The following is an 18,575-nucleotide window of genomic DNA, read 5'->3' on the forward strand; positions in this document are numbered from 1 at the left end:
AAATGCCACATACAAAAACTTCCTTTCTTTCTAAGTATGGGCTAATATTCAGAGATTAAGCTTTCTCGTTAATTATTTTCATTTTAATTAGTAAATCTTAATTAACAATGAACATTTACCCTTAAAAATTTTGGCTTTGGAATGAAGGAGGGGGGTGAAGAAAGCAGAGAATAAATATGACAATCTTTTCGGGACCTCCGGGCAGGATTACTGATGCAGGCTGCCTTAGTTATTAAACACGTTCTAAATTAAATGCCTCCATGAATTTTGCACAGATATATATTTTCATAGTTTTGCATGCCAAATGTGACATTTTATATTTCAGATTCATCTCGCTGCAGTAATTTTAGGGAAATGTCATATAAACAAAGATTTTGTCATTTACCAAAAGAAATTACTATGCGTGGCAGGTTTGGCCATTGCTTTCTCTCACTCTCTTTCTCTAGTTCCCTCTCCCTCTTTTGCCCCCTATTCTGCCTGTGCCGGTTGTTTCAAGTCAGCAAGCCATAAAAAATCTTTATCTCAGTGAAACACAGCAATTTGGGAGATAATCGAATGGTGACTGGGGGGCACAAACGCCAGTCTGAGGAATTATACCACAATCTCCCCTGCATTTACAACCTTCCTCAAAGCTAGTTGTCACCCTGGAAGGAAAGCCCCCGACTGAAGATTCATTACATCTTTAAGCCAGCACGGTGGCATGGCAGCCTCATCCCCAGATGCAACACAACAGCACACTCCTCCCACAGCTGCTGATGCTACCGCTAAAGCTGCAGCTTCCTTCTCTCTTTCCCACTTCTCTGTTCCCCTTTCTTCATCTCCAAAGACTCCTTTTCCCTCCCACTTAGATTCCTAAAACCGCAGATGCTATCCGCACAAAGCAGGAGGAGAAAATCTTTATACTGTATCAAAATAATGCGACTGAATAGTTAGCATACAGTATAGGAGAGTTTTTGCTCACGCTGCCGGTATGTGAATGTGCCTTTGTGTGGGCATACAGTACCCATTAGTGTAATGAAAGGAGTGAGGGGAATGTGAAAAACATGGGAGATAATTTCCTTATTCCCTCACAGGTCCCATTCGTGGCATGATTTCATATAATTACATCATTGGAGTGTTTTTGCACAAACAAACCCTGCTTTTTTTTCAGGATCGATATCTCCTCCTGTGATATAAGCCTTCAGGAGATTAAGAGCTATGTCACTTCCTGTTTGTGTGCTCCTCAGAGCGGCTAGCAGATCTTACCTGCCACTGGGGTCGTGACGCCGAAGAGGAGGATTTTGGGAGCTCTGTCATCTGGCCGTATTTGGCCATGGCTTCCTCTTGGCCTTCCCCCAGCGCTCTGAGTGACGGGCTTTCAATGGTTCTGCTGCTACACACACACACACACACACACACACACACACACACACACACACACACACACACACACACACACACACACACACACACACACACACACACACACACACACACACACACACACACACACACACACACACACACACACACACACAAATACAAGGAGCTAACCCTGTTAACAGCCACCTGCATTTTGGACTCTGTTGTTCCACTGTGTAGCCAACAGCAGCTCAATCTAATAACACCCCAACAAAACACTTTCCACCGGGTCCCTCTCTTTCTCTCCCTGCCTATCTTGCCGTTTCAATCTTATCATTGGTAATGTAATAAGCGGCTGCTTCGCTCTGTCTCCTCGCCACCTCTCTTAATTCCTCAAAATAAAGCAATATCACAGGAGCCTTGGCCTGCCTGTGACTGGGGATAAGATGCTTGTAAAGGGAGGGATAATTCAGCAAATAAATGCTCGGCATCAAAGGCAGGCACTGGGACTCTCTTCCCTTTCTCTCCCTCCTCAGTGTTCGCCTATCAAAAGTATTACATGTGCTTTCATCAGTTCACAACAAGGCACAATGTGCTTCCTAATGCAATTACTCGACCTCCATTAAATCAGAAACAGTGGAAACAAATGAATTACACATTTGTTACAAAAACCACAAGTCAGCGCCGCGTCTCTCCTCTTTATTTTATTTTCCTTTCATACGCGTAGGGAGAGAAAAAGTGGAATCATTTCTCATTAAATTTCAGGCAGATGTAGCCTAAGGTGATGCAAAGAAAGTCTCCCATGCCTAATAGCCACCCACCATTGATATCAGAAGGAATTTACAGAGTTCAAGGCTGTCGAGAGGAGGTCATCTCGCTAAACTCCAAACCACATTCATCTGACAGGGTTGGTGTCCGACTACCACCCACCCATAAAACAACCAAACATAAGAGCAGATACTGATGTGTACAGTAGTTTGTGATTTTATCATGTCAGCGCCGTAATTACTAAAAACTTAAACATGCTAAGCTGATTGCCCGGGGGGCTGTGGCTGCGAGATCTGGTGTGTGATCTTATACCAAAGTGGATGGACCAAAAATTGATGCGCCTCCAAGCCCGATGACATGGACGGATTTGTGCGCCCTCGAGCCAAAATGCCCACAATGCAATGCTCGTCGCCGGGAGAAGCCATGCAGACGACATGTGAAATGCATTCCTTCTTGAATGTCAGTGGGAATACAAATGCTTTTCGCACAATTACAGTCATGTGACATCAATATGGGGAGAAACATGGACTCACCACTGCAGCAGCGTGTTCAGTCTGGGCTGCGGCGCATCGTCACGCTCTCTTTGTGAATGAGGCTCCTTTGAAATATTAAAGTGGATATGTTAACAAACACTGTTAATGTGTTGACAGTCCTTATCAGCTAATTGACGGTTCAATTTAAACCCCATCACTCTACATGATGATGATTTCTTTATTTCTCTGACTGAGCGTTGTTAAATATTTTTAAAAGATGAGCATTTAAGCTTTGGTAATATGGGGGAATTGCTTGATGATCTATAGGTGGTTATTTAAAACTAAAAAGCAACATATCCTTCTTATATACATCAGAGAGGCCTTTACCTTAACATTTCCAGCAAAGAAGTCCATTAGCTCCTTCTTTCTCTTTGCCCACTCACTCCTCTTCAGCGGTCCCTTCTGAGCCGTCTGCTGAAAATATGTGTAAACACACATGCACACTTTTTTTGGATGCAGCTTTACGGAACAGTGCAGTGCGCCATAATGGCAGAATTAAGCACAAGGAGCAACTGTAATGCAATCTGCAGGCAATCGATACTGAGCCAGGCCCTAAAGACATGTAGCGTTTGATGAGTATTTCTGCCGGTTTTACATTCAGTCAGCACATTCACACTTCCCATTCACATGCATTGACACTGCTAAGTGACAGCGTCTCGCCCTGTAGAGGCTTTGTAAGGCAGAATAGAGACAGAAGAAAAACGCTATTATTTTTAAAATAGATGTGAAATCTCTGGTGGGTAATGTGCTTTCAATGGGAGGTGGGTGTGGAAACAGTAGGGAAGCGCATACATATTATGGCAGAATAAGATAACACTGATCCCAATACTGATACAGTACACAGTAGATGCCGCTGATTATCCAGTAAGGGAGGATGAGTCAACTGTTGCTAGTGAGACATTGTTGAAGCATTTCTTTCCCAATTACGTTTACTTTCTATTCATATCATTTGATACTCCTACTCTCTTTTCAAGCAAGATTATACCTAAAAGTACAGAGGATGGAACTTCCTCATTCTTTTTACATAGGCGCTAATGTTTGGGTTTCTATGATTCCAACACAATGGAAACCCGATATTCTTGTATCCTCTCCCAATTCCGATTTATAGAATACAAACACTTGTTCTGAAAGGAGCTTCAGATCTTACCGTTAGTTCACAATATCCCTACTCCCCAGTTGGGAAATAAAAAGTAGTCACGCTCTATTTTTCCTGAAAAGACCATAAGACGGGTAAAGAAAAGAAAAACCTGCTTCTGTGAGAAACAAATATGCATAATAATGCAAAACAAAGTTCAAAGACGGAACAAAAGTGTCTCCACAAATAAGTTAATTGTGCGAGGATATCATATGTAGCGTAGATTATACAGCAGAAATCCGTGCACTCGTTCTGAGCCGAGGATGAATGAGTTATCTAACCTTGAATGCATGTTCTACAAAAAGCAATTTCAAATGAGTGCATTCAGCAGAGATTCAGATCACTGAAAATGAAATGCAGAACTTTTCTAAAGGTGTCAGTGGGAAGAAAAGAGGTTGGGATCAAAAAATGGAGCAAGGAACAAGAAAATTGAGAATGTAACACACATACAGATTCAGACAAAACAGATCAACGTACACGCACACATGCACACACTCTGCGTCCATTAGCCAGAGCCACTGATACACAGCATAATGGACATGGCTGATGTGCTGGTGAATATGGGATGATGACACAGACATTCCTCTTTGTAGCCCTGACCTGCTGCAGTGAAAGGCTGCCAAGCGTGATCATGTCAGGCCGCACACGCTCCCTCAGCTGCTGGGCGTAGTGGGGGATCTCCTCCTCCACTGTCCTCACTGCAAGAAATAATACAGACCTTATCATATTTATCCAAAAATGAAATGCTACTGTGGCGTTATGAATAATTCTTTGAATATTGTCTAACATAAATCTATGAATTAAGTATTTTTTTAACCTCCATGAATAATAGAGTGGAGGAGTCATGACGTCCTTTGTAGGCCAGGAGGTAAGCATCCAGAGACGTCACTTGGCTAAAAGTAATGCGAGTTTTGTTCATTTTGTTTTGGAATATTGCAGAAAATAAGCTCTACAGTGTTTTGTATAGCATCCTCGTATTTCAAAACCACTTTATATTTTGAAGCGTAAATTAAAATGGCTTAATAAAAAAACGAACAACGTGCTTCACCACGGCTAAGCTCAAGGTGGCTTATGTTCGGATGATGTTCAATAGCCTGATATAGTCACTTTTTACTGACGTGTTTCATGTCGTACAGACCCTGGTTCAGGCTTTTCACCACCAACATGTTCAAACAACGTTGACTTGGCGACCAGGGAACCGGAAGTGCTATAATGCTAGTAATTTCCGGGTTTTATGACTCATTCCTCCACCACTTAATTAACCGCTATATCTTTAATGATCAAGTTACATCATGTTTACAGAAAACACATTGCACACTATTAAATTCAAAACATAAATAAAATCATAGCATTACCTTTTACAGCGCTCTCTCTGTCCATTACCATCCTCCCTGCTTCGAGTCCAGCCTCTCCTCCTAGCCCAGCACTGGCCCCAGTCTGGGTTTTGGCAATGGTTTGGGTCTTGGAGGGTGTGGAGCCCGAGGCTTCACCGCCACCGTGGAGCAGCAGTCGCCGCTGAAGGACTGGATCACCCGCCTTCACCTCCAACACCTCCTCATCCCTGGAGGCTAGCAGCGTACCTGGAGAGATATGCATCGGCGGGCACACACACACACACACACGCATATATGTACTGATGGATGTGCATATTTACCACATCCAGACATACACTCACAGAGACTGTATACAGACTCATGAGTGTGGACAGTAACTCACACACATACCCAGTGTGAGCATTCACAAAATAAAAGCATGCTATCTCTTTAAAACCTTTTTATACTTCAAACTAAAAGGACCTAAAGTCTCATTCAACACAACTTAATTAGCCTGCTATGCTAGTTTTTTGCTAAAGCGTGAGCAGATGTTTGTCTTATAATGGAAATATATTATACTATTTTAGAAAATCATGCAGCATCGCTGGAATTTCATTCAAAAGTTTTTAAGGGCCGATGTAAAATAAGGTGCATGAGGTTGAACAGAGCTCAGAAATGTAGTGTGTCAAGAATTGAAGGAAGCTCTTGCTATGAGTTAATTTAAACTGGAACACCCATAGAAAAGGTTTTCTTCCACACCATATTTGAACTAGTTTCTATTGGACAGCCTAGAATCAATTACTGAAAGCAGAGAAGCATCTTCTATAGCTAACCTGCTTGCTGAGCGTCTTTTCAATTTTGCTTCGCCGCCTCGTTGGTGGAAAGCAAAAAGGTATTCTTCGAGCATCTGTGTATTCAACGTGTGCAGTCCAAGATGTGCAACAGCCAAAGCCGTTACCACTGCCTAATGCTTTTCACATAGAAGCTGATATCAATACCTCACGCCTTACAGAGAACTAGAATGAATAGAGTACCAATTCTGTTTTCTTTAATCTCCAAGCCAAAGCAATAGAATGTATCAAGATAAAAAGGAAGAGCTGAAGATCTTAGACAGACGGAAGGGATTTCTCCAGGATGTTTTCTTTCTAAGATGTCTACAGCACTGGCCACTGTCCATTTCATTAATACTTTGTCGTATTCATGCTCTTTCTTGTGAGATGTGCTTTGTAGCAGATTGAGACAAAACCCTGAGAAGCAGTCACAAAATGTCAGGATCAGAACTGACATACACTGAGCTGGTTCTGAAGCTGCAAAAGAAGACTTGCCTACACCGGTGGGAGGCATCACACAACAGCATAAGGTGATTGTCTTGAAGTCTATTGTGGCTTGGTGAAGTGCTTACTGGCAGTCGCCGCAATTGGACTCCAACAGTACAGAAGTAAGAGCTCTCTCTCTTCCTCCTTCTCTCCCTTTCCCGGTCTCTCAGCCTATTGCATGGAGGAACTGTTAATCCAAGATCCTCTTTACTTTCTGTGGGATTTCATGAACATTCCAAGACAATGGACGGGGCTGCTAATCTCGGTGGTACAGCTAAATCCAAGACAATGGCAAATAATACAAGCCGGCTAAATTCTACCGTGTTGAAGCGGGCCTAAACCCATCACTTGTGCGCTGGAATTACAAGAGAGATGTGCGTCACGTCAACAGGATCTGGTGCGACTGTCTTCCCCCAGAACAATGCTAAGCTTAAACCACCTCAGTGTTGCCTGGTTGGCTCCATGCTCAAATGAAACTGAGCTAATGAGAAAAGGCACGCCTACTGTGACACAATGGCTGTGCTTGGAAAGCGCTGAGTATAAGTGAAGGTCCGTTTCTCGTCTTACTCTTTGTTCTGTGTTCATGCTGCTTTCAGTGTTTGTGGAAAATGTAGCGTCTTATTTTTGTCTGGGTTGTTTATGATATCACTGTCTTGAGCTTCTCTTTAAAACACTGTAACTTAAGACTGCAGTAGCTCTATTGTTGGTGCTGAGGTCACTGTTTTAATGGTTACGTTGGTAATCTAGTTTGAGGATGTTAAATCACAAAGTGGTTCTAAAATATGAAGAAATAATGATTACACTTCATCTTAGCACCTGCAAATGTAGGAAAGAATATGCTTATATTCAAACGTTCTATAATGCGATGGATTTCTATTTTTCTAATTAGGTTATTATGTTTATCCATTGCTATTTTGATCATATGTTTTCTTATAGCCAAAATACAGGACTGAAGTTCTTCTGGGATACATACCCGGTATATTTATGAAGGTATCGTCTTCGTCCAGCAACGCAGCCATTCTCTGATACAGCCTGTTTTCATCAGCGTTCAATATTGCTACAAGTCAAAACAATTATAACGTGAGTGCACCCTTAAAAGAAAATTACATGCATGTGTGTGCTTCAAAATTACTTTCTACGTATTAGACAAGTCAATCTAAACCACATCTTAACATGCAAACCAGAGAAATTAGCCGTGGCTGGAGAGGGCTGAAAATCAAGTGTGTGCAGAGGGGTAATGGAATAGGAGCATTAACATGCCTGTTAGCCGGCCTGTCATCATGTGATGAGATTTAGTTTGGCGAAACCTTTGATATTACACGGCAGTGATATCCAAAAGATACAGGTGAAATGGCTTCTCCATTAATAGCCATGTTTCATTATAACATGCATATTACTTTGCTCCCAAGAGCTCGCTTTTAATAGGCCTACTTTGGGAGGGGGCTGCAAACTATTGATATGGCTCTGCGTGTGCCATTTGACAGAGGGAGAAAAAGCCACGGTGGAATGAAAGCTGACCAATGATACGTGACCTTCGTCAATGACAGCGGGTTGGATAGCCAATCTAGGGATGCCATCACTTGGTGTATTTACATAGACGGACCTGGCGCCGCAAATGGCAAACTGCTACCAGTGATCTCTCTCACCTCACTTTAATGAACCGAGGAGAACTATTATGACGGAGAATGGCATACTTAATTCCAGCTCATCTTCAGCGCTGACCCCAGCCGTCCTGCAATGCCTTGGGTCTGTCTGCTCCGCCGACGACGGGTCAAAGTCATTCTGGGCGCGTGTATTTCCTGTGGAAAGTGCGAGAGGCGAGAGAAAGCGGGATTGGGGGTTGGCGAGCGGGGAAGGGAAGAGGGGAGTTGTACAGGTTCAGGTTAGTGGTTATTAGAAGCACATGAAGCGAAATGTTAATTTTGAAACCCACACTGTGGAAGGACCGGGGCAGCTATAGCAGATAAGGCAGAGCCGAGATGAGACGGGAGTACAGAGGCAGAGAGGGAGAAGTGGGAAAGAGACTCGGTGCACCTCTCCGCGCCCTGCAGTGCTCTGGGGCCTAATTAGCATGCCGCAAAAGGTCACGGCAGGCAATCTCTTAAATACGACTGCCATATGTTTGCCGTGTTCAAAAGGAACTAATGAGAAAGTCTACAAGCTCAAAAGTACCTGGAATTTCAAAGACAATACCTTCTAAATACTCCGAGGTCAGCGGCCTAGAGGACTGGGCAAGTTTGGAGGAGCAGATCCAAAGGAAAATAACCCGAGCCCATGTCTCATTGACTTCTTATTAGCAATCACTGACCTATGGGTATCAAGTCTGCTCCACAGAGTTTATGGGAATCCAATGGCTCCGGGCCTTTTTCTATTAAGGGTACACCCCACCAAGCAGCTTTTTTAACCCCAAATCATTCTCATTACAGGACTTGAATATTTCACTCCAATCTAAATTGCTTCACTTGTATTTCTCAGGTTGTGGGGCAGGAAAAAAATGGCATGGTGTGTCAAATCATGTTATATATTCCACACAAGGATCGCCTTTATAGAAGTATGGGACACAAATTAATGCGAGTGTTTGCATAGGAGCTCCACTGCCCAGTGGGCCACCGCCCAAAAAAAGCTCACTCGGATTCTTCCGTGCTCAAAGGAAAAATCTGAGGTTTTAACACTGGAAGTTAAACAGTCAGACTGAAGAACTTATTAAACACGGAGCAGCCATATCACTACTCAACGGAGCCATAAACTGAGTGTGGAATTCACACGTTGAATCCTTCTTGATTGTTCTGAAAGAATTTGAACAATGTCTCCGCAAATAACTCTGAGGTTATGAAACCCTTTTCTCAAACACAAATTTGCATAATGGTATTAGCGTCCACGGATTCTGAATCATATCTGTGATTTACCTCAATAGTCTCCAGTTCATCTCCCTAATGAAAATTTCAATTCCCTGTTCTTACATCCACATTATCAATAACTAGCTGCACAGCATGAGAGAAAATGAGAGATTCTTTTGTGGTAAAGGCCAAAAAGAAGTGTCACAAACCTCGGACAATGTGACATTTTGGTCGTCCAATAACAACACTAGTCCCTGGATATTTAAACTGCCTAACGAAAAAGGGTTGCTTATTCTGTGCTAAAGATGTATTGTTTGTGTATCCAAAATTCTGTGCAATTATCACAAAAGAATTGGTAATAATCCTATAAAAACCAATAGCGTGTGATATATGTGCACGACACAGCCCTGTTCAAGCAAAACCTATTTATGAAGTGACATTTTTCAGTTATCATATGACTAAATTACTGAATGCATTTTGTGGGCTTTAAGGGTATGGGAAGTAGCCTGTTTTGCATTTTTCAATTAGGGAACAACAAATAGAAGAGCAGAACTTATAATCAGCATGTCAATATGTGCTTAAAAAATGTTTTGGGACCCAATTTTTTAAAGAATTTAGAAAAGATGTTGCGGGCACATTACCTGGAATAGTTTCAGCCAAACTTCCTGAATGCCAAACACTTTGAATTCTTAGTGATTTTAAGACTGTATTAATTCCAAGACTTTATAACTTAATAACTCTACCAACAGTTTGTTCTCTTCTTCAAGCAATATCTGTTTTACCCAGAAAAACCCTCAATCAGTCAGTGGCTTATTGTCTGACCTTAGAGAACTGAACCTATGCTATGGAGGGAAAGCCTGACACTTACCGTAAAATACGGAGGAAATTCCTACATGTTTTTGGAAAGGCACAGGATAGGACTTTGTTGAATTGGTATGTGAGATATGGTTGGATGTGATGTAGCTTCATAAATTACTGTTAAAACATTTAGACAATTTCACATGTCATTTCACATCATTTTAAATCCTGTATTTGGTTTTAAATCCCCAATGATTTATTTTAATATCTGTATATTTATATTGTCTGTACTTTATTTATTTTTCTCTTCTCTTATTTTTTTTGTGTAATGCAAATAATAAACTCTTTCCCAAACTAACATACAATGAGTCATGTGTAATTAATCATACATGTTTATGGTCTGTTTTTAGTGAAATAGTTGTTATCATATGCTGGCCTGTCCCACACACTGTTATAAGTGTAACCCTGCCTCCTGTGCTCGGACATTATGACAATAATTGATAATAATTACGAGCCATGCACACCAAAAAGCAAAATAAAACCACGTTAAATCAAGAATCCTACATGTGACTCATCCCTGAGAAAAACTGGCACGCTCGCAACCTTGAACGCATCCTAATTTACCATCCCATTCCTCAAGAGTTCTCCCTGACATACTGAATTATAAGGGGGCATATTCGTATGCCTGATTGGCCTTAAGCCGTGTTTCGGGGGCGTTGTGAGTACACCACACAGACAGCGGATCGGCTTGGTAGCGTAGTAGCGTATGTAAATGCACTCTCCTATGACTCCAGCCCACCACAAGGCATGTAGCCGAGAGTGGGAGTCAAGGCTGATTGTGTCGAGGGTACTTCTAGATAGAGATAGAACACCCACTACTGCAGCGGTCTCCAGCGGAGGAAGAAGTTATACGAGGGTTGCTTGTTAGGACACGCTTGCCTTGGAATGCAGGGACCAAGGGCCCCCCGAATGGAGAGAAGAGAGAAAAGAGAGGAAGAAAGAGGGAGTGAGAGAAGGGTTAGATCAGGAACACATCTACTGTCAACAAATTTGAGGCTAATGAAGAATGAAGCTTCACCTCTTTCTTTGGCAGGGGCTTGCAGCTCCGTTTTTTTTCGGTGAGCTGCAAGGGTGCTATCTGGCCTGTCACCTCGAATTTCTCTCCCCAGCCAAACCGGAGGAATGGAAAGCTCGCTGCTTCCTCCTCCATCGAAGGCTGGGTTTTCTATGCCAACCAGAGTGGCGCTCTCGTCTCTCCCTGACAAAATAAGTAGAAACATAAATAAAATCCCAAACACTGACATGAAGGGGCAATACAAGAGTTAGGTCAAAGCGACTCCTAAAGAAACATTTAAACGCAACAAAATGCTTCTATTGGGGAATTTTCTGCCCCTAGATGCTCAAGCGCATCCTCTTGGAATGACACTAAAACACAATTAGGTTAAAATTAAATCAGAATCTTGCAAAGGAGGAGGAAAAAAAAGAGAAGAAGAAGAAATGATTAAAATAATTACAAATTGCGCCCTGACAAGCAAGAGCAAAATTTAGCCCAGAGCCATTTGTCTGTAATTAGTTAATTAATCCTTACACAAATTATGAGCAATAACTCATCAAGCAGGACTCACCCATCAGAAATTCAGCCGACTTGGATTTCTTCTGCTTAGGTTGCTGCAGAGCCTTCTGCTGTAACTTCTGGAGGGAAATTGTTAAATGAATAAATTAGCTGCAGAATGAAGATCATCATTTATGATCCGCAACTAACGCAGTATTTTAAATATGGGACGACACTAAAATGTCATTTAATTTACATCGCCGCTAAAGGGGTCAAGCACTAATTGAACAACAGGAGTGGAAAAGAATTTAATCATAAATAGATAAGAAAAGTTGACGTGAATGTGTAATGAAGGTCACATTCAAATACTTCCTCCTTGCTTTTTATTTATTTTTTTACAAGAATGGGCAACAACAACAACAACAACTCTCTCCTGGAAAATGATGCTTTTTTACAGGAGTTGTTTCCATATGAACGCATGTCTATCTTTCTATTTATCTGTCTATTTCTACATGCTATGCCGACACTATTTTAACTTGTAGGTGGTCTGCTTTGTCATGAAATGGAAAAATTGTATGAAAGCAAGAATGTCTTCCTTTGAAATCAAGACCAGCTCTGCAGTCCCACATTTCTGCGGACAAGCAGAACAATAAGAAGGCTGAGGTAAAGGCATAAGTAGTTGTTTTGTTATGGATATGTTTACATAAGGATGCACCATATAAAAGGAGCTCTGTGGCTCAAAGCGTATGGAGCTTCTTAAAGCATCGTTTTATGCAGATTTCAATGATGAACTGCGCTCATGCCCATGAACAGCATGTATTTGTATACAATATTTAATTTCAAAGGCAAAATCAAGGGGCAGAATGGGTGGGGGGGCTTATTTCAACTCTAAATGACAGAGCAATTAAAATAGAGAAGGACTACTTCCAGACCAATCTGGTAAGAGGAGTTTTGTAAATCTGTTTTTACATTCAACAAGCCCTACAGCAAGACATTCATTTATACTACTGAGATTAATGCTTATCTAATTGTAACTTATTTAAAAACCATTTTCATTTCGACTGGGTACCAATCAGTTTTTCTGAGTTTCACATACTGTGAGACTCAGCTGTGTTTTATTGCCTTTTCTTATTTTCATGTCATCAGACACACCTTTCTGAAGGACAAATATTGTTTGGTAGCTCATTCAAATTATGAAACAATTATGTGAAAATGAATCAGGTCATTTTACTTCATAAAAAATCATCATTTGGTTTGTATTACACCAGGCCAGTTTGAAACTAGAGCTGCCGTTTGAATAAGATACATGACATTTGCTTTCATTATGGTCCTTATTAGAGCCTTGCAAACAGTTCTGAATTTTATATAAATAACTAAAACATATTGATACTGTAAGATTGTTTTTCAGTCATTTCACAAACCATACTGCCTACACTATTGTAACAACTCATTGTTATTTTTGCCTAAAGTAATTAATCATCAAATTAAAACAATGAAGGAGGATCACGCTCAAACTATTGCTTTGCCCTGAGGGCTAAAGGCACTTTGGGGGATCAAAGGAGAAATCACATTAAGTTTAATCCTATACACATGCATTTTGTTTATCAGTAATTACTGCACGGAATAATCTACAATATCATCTTCCTGTATATTAATACATATATATTATCGGCACTAGGTTTTGGAGATGTTTCCTTTATATTTGTCTCCAAAAGTTTCAATGGTGCTTTAATTCTTCCTGTTATGTCATTTTCATATTACTGTAGTTCGTGCTTTTGCTCCAGGCTCTGTTGTTTTGGTGGTATTTCTCACTATGCAAAGTAAATTAGCTCCATGTCCTGCAAATGTCAATAGGTCCTATGATTACTGATTTATTCTTGCCTTTAGTGATAAAACTAGTAAACACACAAGGGAGAGTACGCAGAAGGAGCACCGTACACACACCCCAGGCCTACAGCTTTGGGTCATTGTCACTAAAAATCTAATCCTCACAGCGCCATGTGAGCCTCTCTGTCTGGAGAGCTAAGAGAACATGCCTGCTTCTCATCTCCTTCCTTAGACCCCACTGACATTGACAGCATGCTCCTTGTAATACAAGGACTGTTGTTTAATGTGCCATAACCGGATGGAACATGCAGATGTTGCATTTCTAAAACGATGAACAACAATTCATTCCTGAGGAGAAATCGGGGAATAAACTAAAGGTAGGGATGTGATAGCCGCAGAGTAAAGTGGTCCAGAGCTGGCAAACATTTACATTTCCCTGTCATAGATATGTTAAATTTACATTTCTGCACCAACATCATGTGCCAAGAAATGTGGGTGTATTACAACAAGCAAATACAGTAGGAAAACAAAAGCCCCTGATTTTATTCTCTTGTCATCTGAAGGCATCTAGGCATGCCCCCTTAAGCCGTCACACGTTCCCTGTGCAGCACAAACTGCTCACTGTGCAGTCAACATGAGAAAACAATCATTTATAACTGGTGACGAAAGAAATTCATGACTTCCTTTCCCTTCCTTCTTTTTTTTTGTGTTAAATGTGATTGTTGTCAAAAGGAATTGAGCACAACAATGCCTTGTTCAGTTCTTGTTGCATTCAAAGGCATAGCTAGAAGGGCTTGGGGAAGACCGCTCGCTGCTTGGGGCTGGTGGGCACAGACCAGCTAGAAAGTGAATTTTGCATACTGTACGGATCATCGCCCAGTTCAGCCCAGTCACATTGAATCTGCCGTCAACCAATTGTGCTTCATGAAACCGTCAACCCTCATTTACGTCTGCCTGTTTTCTTCCCCACGCAGCTGTAAACAAGGCCCCGGTTTTGAGCTGTGTCTTCCTCTGTCCCTGCGCGCCGCCTGCCAGGCGAGCGCAGACGCAAAACCCTCGTCTTCACAGAGATACTTGAAGCTACCGTTTCCAGACAAGCACCCTGTGTGCTGGAGAGGAGTAAAGGAGTCAAGGACAAGAGCGTTTCTGGAAATGACAACAGTTTTCAGAGCTTCACTGACAGAAGAGATCGCTGCACACGTTTACTTTTTCCTTTTAGTTTTGTGCTTTAAAGATCCATAATATTAGGTGTTTGAGTTCCCTACAGTGGCATTGATCAAAATTAAAATGCAGAAATAAAGTGCATTAAATAATCTTGTTTTTATGTAAGTGTGATGGATTGTAATTAAATAATACTGTAATTAAAATGTGGCTAAATCCCCCCGCTGATCAACAAACATATCAAAAGTGTTTCAGTTTTTATGTTTATAAAGTATTGTTTTTATCTATCAGTGGAGTAAAAGTGACCATTTAATAAAATGTCATAAGAACAATGAGAATGTCTTCAAAGCTTATTTATTTAAATCACGTCAGATAAGGTTAGCATTTGGATTCAAAGGCACACAAAGCCAAACCCTTAACACGTGAAAGCGTCCTAATTTATAGAGCAGAATTATATGTGCACGGTAATTGTGACCCACCAAACAGTCTCTTATTAAACAACAAGCGCGTCAGTTGGTGTAGACAGAAAACATAATTAGTATTCAAGCTTAATTAATCTACGCTGGCCCCCTTTAAGTGAATTAGTCAATTATTTATGCATGTGTGCTCCTTTGATGCTTACAGATTATGTATGTTGCTGGGAAAAAAAACTTGAAAAATGACTTTGAAAACTTTCCACCATAAAATGTCACTACAAGCTTAGAAATATCAGTGAATACCACGAATGCTAAGAGAAATAAAGTGTGAAACTTCTACAAATTCTCATAATTTTGCTAAATGCCAGATATGTCCGTACCAGGGAGGGAAAACATTGCGATTCATTGTCCAAAATCCAGAGCAAAAGATAAAATAAATGAGCCAAATATGTACTTTTTGTGTGCCCTAATCCTTGGAATGGAAATCTAACGCAGGTCGGATCAAGGTCTTTCCTGGGATCATGGGAACTCCTTGGGATTTTCAACAGCCTTTTTGTTTTTACCCTTGAGAAACAGGCACTGGCCTCTGCAACCCTCAATCCCCCAGTGAGAACCGAGAGGCAGCGCGGAGGAATGCTAAATGTCAATGGTCAGACTGCGCCAGCACCTTCAGTGAGGGAGACGGAGGTACAAGGCCTGACCTCTTTGTGTTGCGCTTGCTGCGAGGGGTCAGAAGTGAAACTGTACTCACACTACTAAAGGTGTCCATCTCCACAAAAGATCATCGCCGGCTGACCCTGATCTCTGAACAGTGGCGAGGCCTGCAAAACAGAAAGTGCAAAAGATACGGTGAGGAATGTGCCAAAACACAGAAAAGTGAAGTGCACGTGAGGAGAATGTGGTATTGACACAAAACTAAAACTTGCCTCATAATTTAAAGTTTGCTGATATGATTAGAGCCAGAATTTAGAAAAGAGCTCTCCTTATTTTGCAGCTTTAAATCCTTCATGCCAAGCAGCGTTACACCATCCCTCCCTTGCTTGTGTGTTTAAACCTGTTATCTCTGCAATGCATCTCGCAGAATAAAAAGGACAATAAACCCCATTTATTATCACAGATAACAAATTATTTGCCCTGATTATTCAAATAGTTTATTCATTTACATCTGGTACAATATCATTTGGTGTTTTTATCGCCTTTTTCCTATGGTAATTCTCATGGCTCGCACAAGTTTCTGCTGAAATAGCAAAACAAACCCCAGGCAAAATGTGAAAGATTATCCCATACCATGCGAGCTAGGATGAAATGCTATACTTTTTCACACTGAACACTGCTCCACTGGGTGTGATTGAAAAACATGTAAAGCTATTGAATCTGTGGTTTGTATATGTGAGGGGAAAATGACTGTTGTAACAAGTGGGCCAGTGTTTTTGTAATTGTTTCAAATTACACTCGGCGTAATAACTCAGTGAAAGCAGAGCCAGTGTGCGGTCCGTACACATTAACTAGTCAAAGACCACAGGATATCCACGCACCTTATCGCAGCCCACTAAAAACCTGATTGTGTAAACAACTGTGGAGGAAAAACTCCTTCCCTGTGATTCCAGCTGTGTCTATTTGTGTCCAATAACGCTTATCAGCAGCCACACAAAGGAAGGATAATACTTTCAGATAAAGAGGTACTTTGCAGCCTTTCCTTTACATGTGTATTTTATTGATTTGAATAAGGCCTGTTTTAGATTTGCTGAACTGTTTTTCTGGGTAATTAATTGGGATGTACATGTGAATGTTTTATCCAGGCTGTAAATTGTGATGCTGATATACGAGTTGTTAAAACTGCACATCTCCTGCCAAATACTGGCTCCCTAACCAATAAAATCGCCAACTTTATTATTAACCATATAAATGACTGACTCACTTAAGGTTCAGGCTCTCTGTCAATGTTGTAACCAACCCCTAAAGTCTGACGGCTTTGGTGTAATATCAGGACTTAAGTTAGTATATGAGTTCACTATCATTATCTCACAGTGCATGGATGGAAATATACAGTCCTTCCCTGCAGATCTACTGGTTCCACTTCCTGTTTTGGTGTTTTCCCTCTATTGGAATTGTTTGCCCCGCCCACCAACCTGTGTGTGATCACCTGGCTGCCCTCTGCAGCTGTATCTCGTCAGTGTGATTAGGGTCTGGGTGAATATAAGCCTGTTGGTCACAGTGTTCTCGGTCAGTCTCTCTTGGTGGTTCCTGCTTTGTGGTCATGCACGTTGTCTTTGCCCTCACCCAAATAAAAGTGTTTGAGAATCACTACTTTCTTTGTTGTGCCTTAATGCTACAATGTATTTAATGTTTAGTCATATCCCAAAAATATACAGCAAAAACATGTGTAAAATCAGACTGTTAGCCCACATCTAGACCAATCACTTTTAAGAATACTTCACAAAAGCAAGTTTGTGTGAGTAACACAACTCTGCTGCCTATTCTGGAGTTCTTCTGAGTTTGGATTCGGCCTGCTCTGTTTTCAACACAAAATTGACATCAGAAAAGGACCTAATAACATCAAGCAGTGAGTAAACTATTTCCATATTAATTACACCTGCTGTGTTCAGTGGTTGGCCAATGGTTTTTCTGTGAATGTGTGCCTTTATGCTAATACTAATGCTAGCTGTTTACCGGTGTTTGTGCTGCCACGCACACAATGCCATGTTGCTAAGCTGGTTTATATGCTGCTGTTTGTTTGTGAGCTGTGTTTGTTTTTACTTCATGCTGTTGGCCATGCTGTTTAAAAGTTAGTAATTAGTGACACTGCACAGGGAGGATTGGTGGGCCCTCACAGACTTTTTCTGGTGTTCCTCTGAATTTGCTTCCTGTGTTGTCGCCCTCTTGAATTGTTCTTCAATGTGTTGCTGCTGCTTTTTGTATCAACTTGCCTGTCCCTTAGTTTTGGGTTTTCCTGTTGTTTGTATGTCTTTGAGTTCGCCTTAAGTCATTTATGCCTGCCTCGATTTTGTTTCTGCTTTTGGTTCCTGCTTTCTTCCATACCCTGTGACAACAAGTACTGTTAAAGAAAGCAAGTATGTACATTGCACCTCTAAAATACCATGCTACTATATTTGCCCTCTGCTGCCCTGAGAAGGAACATCTCCTCTAGTCAGCTAAGCTCAATCAAGTCTTGATCCAGAATGACAACAAGGGTCTGTGTTGCTCTGGACGAGGCACTTCCCCTTTTCTATGGCATAGTGCGACCTGAAATCTTTGCCTGACATTCTTTTTCTCCTCCTCGGACATGGATAAGGGATGTAATTCAATAGTCACCGAGGGGCCGGGCACCGTGCACCCAAGACTGTTTTATTAGCTTGTGGACAGAAGTCTTTTCTTAATGTTTGACAACAGCCAGTGTCCCTGCAGACATGGGAGTTCCCACAGCTGACAATAAGGGGAGAAAAAGGGTCTTTCTTCTTCGCTGGTTTTGCATGCATATTTAGTCTAAATGTACTCTTTGCACTTACAGAGAGATGTGTCAGCAGTGAAGTGAACAGTGGAGCATATTATCAGTAAATTCAAGCAACTCTTTCACATGT

At 41.3% G+C, this 18,575-nt stretch overlaps 1 protein-coding gene across 1 annotated transcript in view; it reads right to left on the bottom strand.

Moving 5' to 3' along the window:
• Nucleotides 1-12,063, bottom strand: part of ofcc1 (orofacial cleft 1 candidate 1) — a 66,793-nt gene extending 54,730 nt beyond the window's left edge. The window contains exons 1-10 of the mRNA XM_063874057.1: nucleotides 12,049-12,063; nucleotides 11,663-11,733; nucleotides 11,120-11,295; nucleotides 8,101-8,205; nucleotides 7,380-7,463; nucleotides 5,133-5,357; nucleotides 4,378-4,475; nucleotides 2,970-3,056; nucleotides 2,646-2,707; nucleotides 1,246-1,366 (exon numbers count right to left, since the gene is read on the bottom strand). Of these exons, the coding sequence (XP_063730127.1) occupies nucleotides 1,246-1,366; nucleotides 2,646-2,707; nucleotides 2,970-3,056; nucleotides 4,378-4,475; nucleotides 5,133-5,357; nucleotides 7,380-7,463; nucleotides 8,101-8,205; nucleotides 11,120-11,295; nucleotides 11,663-11,733; nucleotides 12,049-12,063 (1,044 nt within the window). The remainder of the gene's footprint in view (nucleotides 1-1,245; nucleotides 1,367-2,645; nucleotides 2,708-2,969; nucleotides 3,057-4,377; nucleotides 4,476-5,132; nucleotides 5,358-7,379; nucleotides 7,464-8,100; nucleotides 8,206-11,119; nucleotides 11,296-11,662; nucleotides 11,734-12,048) is intronic.
• Nucleotides 12,064-18,575: the final 6,512 nt, after the last annotated feature.

The sequence above is a fragment of the Eleginops maclovinus genome, chromosome 21, assembly GCF_036324505.1.
Source record: "Eleginops maclovinus isolate JMC-PN-2008 ecotype Puerto Natales chromosome 21, JC_Emac_rtc_rv5, whole genome shotgun sequence".
Lineage (NCBI taxonomy): Eukaryota > Metazoa > Chordata > Actinopteri > Perciformes > Eleginopidae > Eleginops > Eleginops maclovinus.